The sequence below is a fragment of the Salminus brasiliensis genome, chromosome 22 (assembly GCF_030463535.1).
Source record: "Salminus brasiliensis chromosome 22, fSalBra1.hap2, whole genome shotgun sequence".
Lineage (NCBI taxonomy): Eukaryota > Metazoa > Chordata > Actinopteri > Characiformes > Bryconidae > Salminus > Salminus brasiliensis.
Window position 1 is genome coordinate 29,012,265 of NC_132899.1, and position 11,596 is coordinate 29,023,860.

Sequence of the window (11,596 nt, forward strand, 5' to 3'; positions counted from 1 at the left end):
CAGCTTAATGTTTCTTATACTGTCGGGTGTTTAATGCGCTCTCTCTCTCTCTCTCTCTCTCTCTCTCTCTCTCTCTCGCTCTCGCTCTCTCTCTCATATATCCATTGCAGAAATATCCGGAGAGGAAGGTACGACTCTGCTGAACAGTGACCTCATGTCCATATTCAATCTACTCCATCGTGCAATGTCTCAGTTCCAACAACGATCATGAGTTTAAAGGACTATTCCAGTGTCTTTCAACCTCACCTGTATCTGCTGGACCTGTGGTGCATGGCCAGTGACCACGGACAGTCATTTTGACACGTTTCCCTGTATAGAAAAGTTTTTCATACAAAATGTGTTTATTTGACAATAACTGAAGCCAGAGGATTCAGTCAGTAAAGGTAGGGTAGGTTAGGTAAGTAGGAAGGTGTAGACCTTTGTGTTGCACGTTTAGGAATTCCTCATTCAGAGCTATGTTGAAAATAAAGCTGACTAACTAAAGTTGGAGTAGCTGATTAACTGATGTGGTGAGTGGTGCTGATTTGACTGAGTAGCTTAGCTAGTTTGCTGGTGTGGACCCCCACACCCTCAGCAGACTCAAGTGTCTTTGGCCAGGAGTCCAGCTTTATTTATATAACTCTACATATATCACTGCCCCCTGCACCCCCCACCCCCCTCCCCAGCGCTCCTCAGATCAGGTCAAGGATGCAAATCAATGAGGTGAAGCTGTAGCCACTGCAGCTTCTATTATTAATTAATGTTGAGTAAACGGGTGTCCGGTTCTTTTCCATCTACAGGGAAACGTGTTGAAATGATGGGCTATGGTAGTTGACCATACGCTACAGGTGTAGTGGAGAATTCCTTAAACTCGGTTTTCATTCCCAAGATACAATCAATACATTTCATTTCATTCTATTAATTAAAGCAATGCAGTGGTTTGGTGGACAAATCAAATACACACAGCATTTCTACTTACCCCAGATCTAGCTAGTAAGCCAAGGCATGATTGACGTCCACGTTTTCTTTCTTTAGTCCAGCGCTGTAGCTGCAAGGCTGACGTTTCTTACAGACACTAGAAGTCCGTAGTCACCCAGCATCTTCTCCACCTGCCGAAACCACAGCCAGCTCCTCTGGGATGGGAACACAGACCTGCCTGGTTTAGGTTTGAGGTTCACTAGAGAACACTCTGGGGAGCTGGTTCCCTCATTATCTATACACATGGCAAAGTATTCATGTTCCACACTATATGTTCAAATGTTTGTGGACACCCCTTACGATGAATGCATTCAGATACTTTAAACTGCACCCATCGCTGACACAGATGTGCAAATGCACACAGCTTTGCCTAGCCTAATAGATTACCTATTGGACCTATTGGCACTATGCTTCCTTGATGCCAGGTGTGGGCTAGAGGGGTATAAAGCCCTATGTTCTCCGGAGTTGGGGACGGATGAGGTGGGGTGGTGATCATCTAACATCCTGACCTCACTGACTCTCTTGTTGCTGAATGTAATCAAATCTTCACAGCAGTGCTCCTCCAGAATCTAGTAGAAAACCTTCTTCCCTGGACAGTAGAGACAGTTACTCCACCAAAAGCAGGAGAAAGTCTAATTAATATCATTAATTTCAGAAGAAACAATCAATGAGCAGGTGTCCCAATACTTTTACATACTTTTCCATATAGTGTGGATCTCATCCCACCCAATCCCAAGTTTTATTCCCCTAAATATTACCTGTCCAGTTTCGCTGCTTCAGTAAGTATGTTGTCCAACGCATTTCAGAATTCATCATAACCATAATCTCAGATCATTCCAGAACTAGTTCAGACATACATGCTAATGTTGCTAACAGTGAATGGAAGCTAGTAGTCACCAGTTGCAGCTGTTGGCATTGTTAGCATTATTGACTGAACTGTATCTTTTAAACTGTCCTCATTTACATACCGTTTATCATTAAGGCCATGCATTTTGCGCAGCTGCTAATGTTGCTAACATTACCTTTGTTTGTGTGTGAGCTGCTTTTTGTACTCTTGTACTCACTTTTGATAGGTCAGATTATGTGGCGAATAAAGAGAAACCCTGCTCCTGGAGCAAACTGTGAAGTGCATTTCTCGGACGATGGACTGTTCGCCGTTCTTACGATCTTCTCTTTTCTTCTCTTTTCTGTTTCTGTCTTCCTCAGATCTGGAGGAGGATAAGATGGTCTGTCCGTCCACTGTCCTGTCCCCTTTACCTACACTGTGTTCTTTTCATTTTGAGCAGAAGGGAAGGAGCTGGGGGGGAAAAGAAAATGTCTTCCACTCACTCAGAAAACGACAACTTCCACTAACGTTTCCACTCCTGCGGTTTCTACTGTTTCCTGTATGTCTTTTCGCCTCTTGCCTGTTTGCCTGCACATTTCAGATGAACCTGCCCACATGGTCCATTTTAAAACATGCTGATCAAGCACCAGCTAGGCCTGTCCAAGTCTTTGATCGCTGCCCATCTTTTTGTTTGGCCTGTCCACAAACTTAAAGTTGCTGGATTGGACAGGGTTTACAGAACCCAGGCAAGAGTCCCGTTCAAGCTAATGAGAAACGGTAGCAAATATTTCAAAACACTTGAATCCGCAGCTCTTTTTAAGAGATACTGCAATGACGGCAGACAGTCCAGTACCTTCAACCACTTCTTAAGTAGGCAAGCGCCAGGCTGACATTGGTTTGTAGCCCTGTATTGAACCTTGAAACCTCAAGCTTTACGAAAGTCTAGCTACAAAGTACATAACAGTATATGTCTATACGATCGTTTATACAGCCTTGATTAGTCTCTTATTGCCTCTGGTTAGGGGGTCTGAGATCAGGGACGTGTTTCTCGATAACGATAAATTTTTATCAGTTTACGAACAACATAACTTGAATGCCAATTTTGCAAGTGTTTCCCAAATGCGCTCTTAGTCTCCAAAATTACAAACGAGTTTTAGGGTGTGTTAATACTTGTAGTTCGGTTCCCTTGGTCAGGACCTAGCAAGGAAATACATTTGCGTACATGTCAGTCCTGGTTTGCATTGCGTTCATACTGACGTATTTGCAATCGAATCAAAATTAGATGTAAAAGGTGACTGATGACCGATAGCTGTTGAGGTCTGCACATGTTGGCTGTCTTAAGTAAACTTAAAGTGTAAACCCTGGACCCTTAAACCTGGCTTACTAAACCATGTAGTATTTACCCACTATTTTGCCAATGTACACATGCTAATTTGTTTATTGCTACAAAACGATGTACGTTAAAGCTGTAAAATTGTGTCCCAACTCTCACACGTCTTTAGTTTACTCAGTTAACTGCACTAATGAATGCAGTCCTAATGGTGGTTAGTTTTGCAATGCTGGATAGTGTGGTAGTGTGTGTGGTTTGGGACACAGCCCTGCTAAACTACAGCATCATACAGAAGGTCTGCACAGGGACTCAATCTAGCTCTAACTCTGCAAGAATGGCTATAACACAACAACCTTGTGGTGTCACGTCGTGCGTTTGGTTCGTTTAGATGCCTTTGGTCTGTATTGTGTTCTTACAGCACCAGAATTCGAAAAAAGCGTTCACACCTGCGCTAACGATCCATGCTAACAGAGCTATAGCACCAGGGATCGTTCTAATCCAACCAAAGCTGACCGGTATAAACACACGCCAAGTAGTTGATCGCTGACTTTCTGATTATTATATTTAATCATATATAAGTGAACGCAGCATAAGTGCTACATTGGTTAAGAAGGATTTCAGGAAACACTCGTAATTTTGAGAATGTTCCTAAGTACGAAGGTGATGATCGTTTGGGCATTTACAGTATCGCCCATAAAAGCAAACATTTGGACATGGCCTAGCATAGCTGATTCTGGATCAGAGCAAATAGGCAATGCCTACCATCAGTCTCTAACTTGGGCCTGGTTTTTATGTGGGTATCACATGGATTTTTAGTTAATATTGTATCCGGGGGGGGGGGGGGGGATATCCTGTAATGAACCCAGTAGCAATGCACTGGCACAACCTTAACTTAACATTCCTTCTTAATCTAATATTAACCCATTTAAAGTGCTGCTTCGTTTCAATATCAGCCATCTAGGAATTTTTAATTAATTTTTTAATTAATACGCCTTGATATGCTAAAAGCGTACGATAAAAACGTGATATGCATATACATTCTGAATGTAATTTTAAACATGGCATTGCATTTCTATTGTATTATGTCCACACACGGTACGTATGGACTCTGTATAATATCGTCACAAGCACATAGCTAACTTTTAGATTGTGTGTGTGTGTGTGTGTGTGTGTGTGTGTGTGTGTGTATGTATGTATGTATGTATATATATATATATATATATATATATATATATATATATATATATATATATATATATATATATATATAGCTGAAAACATTGCCATTAAATATGTCTGTATAAGTTGTAAATCTTATCCATATAAACATAGGGCACACTGCAGTATACTGTTGATATATTCCAAATGTACGATGTAAGGAACACACTGGAATATTTCACAGTATATTCTACGTGATGCATTTTGTCGGGGCTAAAACTGAATGTGGGCACTTTTGTAAATATTGTACATATCGTGTATTAGCTACTACTCGTGTTGAGACGTGCAACACAGACGAAAGCACAAGCATTACATGTTTTAACCGTGGAGTTTGAAGATTTTTAAAAGTAATTAAAACGCTAAACACTGTAATTTCATAGTAATGAAGGAATGGAGCAGTGTTGAATGCTACTTATATCAGACAATATTCCAGCTCAGACAACGTAATTCTGCTTCTTTGAATTTTACATGAAGTGCAGTGTGTTTTTACAGTGTTGACTCAGATATTTCGAAGCAAAAACACTAAAACAAAGCTGATCAGACTGCCAGCGTACAGTTTCCACCACTCGAGGCAAACCCTTTAGAAATTCCAGCACCACTTAAATATACACCACTGGGCAAAAGACAGAGACCATCCTTCATTTTTTACATTAGTAAGAAGTTGTATTTATGTAGCACCTTTCTCAAACCTAAGGGCACTTTACAGTTAACCTTCTGGAGTCTACGAGCATCGTCTCAATTTTTGCATCTTCTTAAATTCTTAAAAATCTAAAAATCGTAAGGTTGCCTTAGAGCACTATGTGAAGAGACTCTGACCCTAAATCTGACAAAATTAAAGTCAAATTTTAGAACTTCTTCATATTTCCTGTAAAAACATATCTTTACTCATGTGGACGAATAGTTTTGGAGCTTGAAATGGATTTACCAGAGTCAGATCTTCACAAAAGCAGTGGAATGTCTGAATTAAGTAGTATAGAAATAGCAAGAGGCTCACTGGTCAGTTTCACACTAAGACATAGACGGGCACACAAATCCAGCTATTACAGATTAGCGGCAGATGGCGTATGTATAAATCCAGCAGTTGGACACAGCGAGAGGCAGAAAACGAGTATCTGGAATTGAACAGATTCACAAAACGTTAATGGAAACATGACGAAACGTCCAATTTCACAAAGCGGCACCTTCATAGACTCCAGAGGGTTAACAAACGAAGACAATCCAACAAGACGATTCCAAGCTGTTGAGGAGAAGCCTGGATAACTGGATGTGCAATGAGAAGTCTCTAAGCCCATGCCCATAAACTGCGGAAGCTGCTGGCATTCTCTGAGTCCAGAAGCCATCATCATTGAATGTATTTGGGATGACTTCAGCAAAAATGTTGCTAACTTTGGAGATGTGGAAAGATCTCCCTGTAGGAAAAATCACAGAATGCTGATTATAGACATGAAGGGTGGTGTCTGACCTTTGCACAGTTGCACAGTGCTTTAGTATGAGGACAAAGCAATCTGATTTCCATCATGGAAGCTGTCGCCATCGCATTTCGAATCCAAATTGCTGGAGAACAGAGCCAAGAAACGTGTTACTGTCCTAAGGTGTTAGAGCTGACCGTCCTCTCAGGGTTGGAGTGCTGGACTTGCATTATTGACCAGTGGAATTTACCAATTTATCAATGGGAGTTTATCATCAGTGCTTCATGTGATTCCGGTCTAAGCTTCATTGTGGTCGTCTTGTAAACAACGCTGATTTCAATTCAGAATATCATCCTTGACTTTACATGCGTAGAAACTCAAATTGGAGAAATGTCCAGTTCAGCCTTTTCAGGCCTTTAAGATGTTAAATATTGGTAGAAAAAGCTCAGTCATGTTTAAAAGTATTAATATTCATGGGCGAAGTCAGCCGTGGTGTTGTTTCGAGCACTGCAAAGAGCATGGACCACACTGTGATCGGTACGAAGAGATCTTAGTGGAAGCACTGCCACGCAGTCTACAGTAGCATTAGGTCAATACTTGAACTTCATCTATAGGCTTATTTATCTGCATATCTTACAGAGTGGGCTTGGCGTCTGCCTGTTTGCTGGGGTGATGCTGCTTTGTATTTACAGTACTGTACTTCGGCCTACGTTGTTCAGGAGCTCGAATAAGACCGTCATCTGTACGAGCTATATCTCTAAAGTGCTCCAACATGCTCCAACATGCTAACACAGGGTCATTCATACGACCTGAATGTAAATACGGTCATTTTTTAAATACGGAATTTATCTACTTATAAGTACATGCTAACATATAGGCTGTATTATTGGTCAGAAACAAAAGATGACGATTATTAACATCATTGATGTTAGCATTTGTTAGAATGCTTGCATGTCAGTTCTCTGGGGCTGTTATCAAATCAGGATTTCTAGTTCAGAGTTTGACCTATCTGGCTAAACTAACAAATTCTACGTTTTTAATACATAAAAATGTATTTAATATGATTAGCGATGAAGTTATAGATTATTTTTTTTTTTTTACTTCAGCCATTGCAACTCAAGAACAGACACTGGTTAAGGCCAGAAACATGCTAATATATAGGCAAGTACATGGAGGCGAAACAAGCTTTTGCACATTGTACAGCTGCGTTCTTCGCTAAAAATAGAGCAACTTGTGGCAGTTGGCTCTCCAATATGTCCCCTATCCCCCCCCATGAAAACAAATGTGGTCAATCGTCAATGTCCAATGAAAAACCTGTATCTCCAAAATGTCGACTTTACACAGGAAGCCAAAAATGATCTTAACTTTGAATGAAAGTCAATGTAAAATAAGTAATGGTTCATTCCAGGTCTTTTAGAGCATTTCTATTGGTCCATTTATCCATAATTATAGATTGTTTAAACCAACGGACCAAAATGGAGATACATGTTTTTCACTGGACAGCAGGCATATATAGTTGATGCACACGATGCCTTTATTGTTAGAGGGGTAAACCGCCTAGCACATGCTGTGTCCTCTATCATCACACAACTTGGCTTAACGCTAACTGCTAAGGGCTGGCTAGCATCATGCTGAGAGAGGAGAGGGAGGAGGACCCAGAAAGGGCAAGACCAATTAGGCCATCTTTGACACCCAGCCACAGATGACTGTGGCATTACCAGTGATGAAACCCACATTCCAACCAAAAAGACCAGCGCTTAGACAGTTGCTCCACCCTAACAAGCTTATCAAGGTCTGAGACTTTTTGGCTGAAAGTTATCGGAGAGCTCAAATCTAAACGTTTGCTACAAAAGTAATATACTTACTGTTTTACTGTGACGTGCTGTAGAGAGGTTTTACTGATCCTTTAAATTGCCTACCTTCACACAGCTTAGCTCAATGCTAACTACCATAGTAACCTTGAGTTTGTACAGAGGGATTGTGCATTTGCGTACTTGCGTTGAGCATGTTTCTGGCTTGGCGACCCATGCTGTTGCAGACTGACAGCTGAAACTCAGCTGAAACTATAAATCCAGACTCTGTCGCCCCCCTCTGGATGGACTGAATATGGTCATGTCAAATAGTAACAGTAAACTAGTAGATATGAATCATTATAATAATATTAAAATATTTGCTGATTTTTCAAACATTCTCAAAGTAGCTTCTCTTCTCCCAAACCTAAAATGTACTACGAGAGATAGGCGAGTAGACAGCAGGCAGACCGAAAAAAAGAGAACCCTGGTGTTCTTTACTAACCTACTGACATTCACACTCAGTTGATTTCGCCAACTGTCACATGTGCAATATGAAATCAGTGCAGTTTTATTCTTCATGGACTATTTTGTGTAATCCTTGGTCTAACACTGCCACCAGCCTGTCCTGTGAGGCTGGGATCCTACTACTAGCCATGCTCTCTGATATAGTCAACATCTAATAGGGACTGTCTCGCACAGGTTCTTTTTTTTCTTGCATTGTATTCATTAGCTCAGGTTTGGAGTACGGACACCAGAAGCTCCATATGAAGTGCTTTTCCTCCTTGATTTTCCAAGCTACTCGCTGACCTTAGACCTTAGAGATTCAATAGCACTCACATGTACTGTACTCTGAATGAATGCCGGTGTCCGCCCAGAGCCACAGAGCACAACACTTGTTTTCTCTCCTGTACATTGTTGTTGTATATTAGCAATTATGTGTACATAGATGCACACATTTACAAGTGTCTGTATATAAACATTATTGATACGTGTATATTATTAGCTATAATCAATGCCAACATCCTAAAAATCAGCAGCACATCTAGTGCAGGCCAGACCGTCCTTAACGCTACGCATCTGTATGGGTCCCACATAGCAAATGTATTCCATAATATTGCGACGTTTGATTGTACATTCATGTATACTTACTGAAACCTCCTGGAAATACGTCTTCCGGGGTGCGAGACTGTGTGTAAATAAAAGGAACACACTTGACCGAAACTCGATCGAATGACTGCGAGGAAAAGTGAAGATTTTTTTTTGGGTCAACTTTCCATTGAACTTCAGTTCCATTCCTGTAGAAGGGAATTCTGATGGGGGGGAAAAAAGCACTTACTGTCGGGTTGAAATGAATGAAAGCTTTGAAAGAAAGAGGCGGGGCCTGTGTCCTGCACTCCGGATGACCTGTGATGACCTTTTGGAAAGAGTTAATTAAGAGACTGAAATAAAAACTACAATATGAAACGCTGCTGTGAACTGTGTTATGATGCTGCCTCCGCTCGTAGCCTTTTGAGTCCCACAGGGTTCAATTTTAGGGTCTGTTTTCAGTATCACTTTATTACAGGGATGATCCATTGTAGATACTCGTAGATGCTCAACTAACATGCAACTAAATATGTATTAAATGCAGCTGAACTCTAAGAATGTAAATGTTGATTGAATCCTACCCTTAAATCAACCCTAAATCCTAACCTTGATCTTACCCTTAAATCAACCTTAAATCCTAACCTTAATCTTACCCTTAAATCAACCCTAAATCCTAACCTTAATCTTAGCCTTAAATCAACCCTAAATCCTAACCTTAATCCTAGCCTTAAATCCTAACCTTAATTTTACCCTTAAATCAACCCTAAATCCTAACCTTAATCTTACCCTTAAATCAACCCTAAATCCTAACCTTAATCTTAGCCTTAAATCAACCCTAAATCCTAACCTTAATCCTAGCCTTAAATCAATCCTAAGTCCTAACCTTAATCTTAGCCTTAAATCAACCCTAAATCCTAACCTTAATCCTAGCCTTAAATCCTAACCTTAATTTTACCCTTAAATCAACCCTAAATCCTAACCTTAATCCTAGCCTTAAATCCTAACCTTAATTTTACCCTTAAATCAACCTTAAGTCCTAACCTTAATCTTACCCTTAAATCAACCCTAAATCCTAACCTTAATCTTACCCTTAAATCAACCCTAAGTCCTAACCTTAATCTTAGCCTTAAATCAACCCTAAATCCTAACCTTAATCCTAGCCTTAAATCCTAACCTTAATTTTACCCTTAAATCAACCCTAAATCCTAACCTTAATCTTACCCTTAAATCAACCCTAAGTCCTAACCTTAATCTTACCCTTAAATCAACCCTAAATCCTAACCTTAATCTTACCCTTAAATCAACCCTAAGTCCTAACCTTAATCCTAGCCTTAAATCAACCCTAAATCCTAACCTTAATCTTACCCTTAAATCAACCCTAAGTCCTAACCTTAATCTTACCCTTAAATCAACCCTAAATCCTAACCTTAATCTTACCCTTAAATCAACCTTAAATCCTAACCTTAATCCTAGCCTTAAATCCTAACCTTAATTTTACCCTTAAATCAACCCTAAATCCTAACCTTAATCCTAGCCTTAAATCCTAACCTTAATTTTACCCTTAAATCAACCCTAAGTCCTAACCTTAATCTTACCCTTAAATCAACCCTAAATCCTAACCTTAATCTTACCCTTAAATCAACCCTAAGTCCTAACCTTAATCTTAGCCTTAAATCAACCCTAAATCCTAACCTTAATCCTAGCCTTAAATCCTAACCTTAATTTTACCCTTAAATCAACCCTAAATCCTAACCTTAATCTTACCCTTAAATCAACCCTAAGTCCTAACCTTAATCTTACCCTTAAATCAACCCTAAATCCTAACCTTAATCTTACCCTTAAATCAACCCTAAGTCCTAACCTTAATCCTAGCCTTAAATCAACCCTAAATCCTAACCTTAATCTTACCCTTAAATCAACCCTAAGTCCTAACCTTAATCTTACCCTTAAATCAACCCTAAATCCTAACCTTAATCTTACCCTTAAATCAACCTTAAATCCTAACCTTAATCCTAGCCTTAATCTTAGCCTTAAATCAACCCTAAATCCTAACCTTAATCTTACCCTTAAATCAACTCTAAATCCTAACCTTATTCCTAGCCTTAAATCAACCCTAAATCCTAACCTTAATCTTACCCTTAAATCAACTCTAAATCCTAACCTTAATCCTAGCCTTAAATCCTAACCTTAATTTTACCCTTAAATCAACCCTAAATCCTAACCTTAATCTTACCCTTAAATCAACCCTAAGTCCTAACCTTAATCTTACCCTTAAATCAACCCTAAGTCCTAACCTTAATCCTAGCCTTAAATCAACCCTAAATCCTAACCTTAATCCTAGCCTTAAATCAACCCTAAGTCCTAACCTTAATCTTACCCTTAAATCAACCCTAAATCCTAACCTTAATCTTACCCTTAAATCAACCTTAAATCCTAACCTTAATCCTAGCCTTAAATCAACCCTAAATCCTAACCTTAACCTAACCCTTAAATCTACACCTAAAAGAGTAAGGTTAGGGTTAGGATTTAGAGTTTATTCTAGGGTAAGATTAAGGTTAGGTTTTAGAGTTGATTTAAGGGTAAGGGTTAGATTTTACGGTTGATTTAAGGGTAAGATTAAGGTTAGGATTTAGTGTTGATTTAAGATTAAGGATAAGATTAAGCTTAAGTTTTAGGGTTGATTTAATGGTAAAGGTAAGATTAAGCTTAGGTTTTAGGGTTGATTTAACGGTAAGGGTAAGATTAAGCTTAGGTTTTAGGGTTGATTTAACGGTAAGGGTAAGATTAAGCTTAGGTTTTAGGGTTGATTTAAGGGTAAGATTAAGCTTTGGTTTTAGGGTTGATTTAAGACTAAGGGTAAGATTAAGCCTAGGTTTTAGGGTTGATTTAAGGCTAAGATTACGGTCAGGTTATAGGGTTGATTTAAGGCTAAGATTACGGTCAGGTTATAGAGTTGATTTAAGGCTAAGATTAAGCT

General features: G+C 39.4%; 1 protein-coding gene across 2 annotated transcripts in view; it reads left to right on the plus strand.

The window, feature by feature from the left end:
• Positions 1-8,997, plus strand: part of adam11 (ADAM metallopeptidase domain 11) — a 51,889-nt gene extending 42,892 nt beyond the window's left edge. Inside the window, exons 26-27 of one of the 2 annotated variants that reach the window (XM_072666607.1) lie at positions 111-128; positions 2,164-8,997. In XM_072666607.1, coding sequence (XP_072522708.1) covers positions 111-128; positions 2,164-2,179 — 34 coding nt within the window. In that variant the 3' untranslated portion in view covers positions 2,180-8,997. The other variant, XM_072666606.1, reaches the window with a different exon arrangement.
• The last annotated feature ends 2,599 nt before the right edge of the window (positions 8,998-11,596 follow it).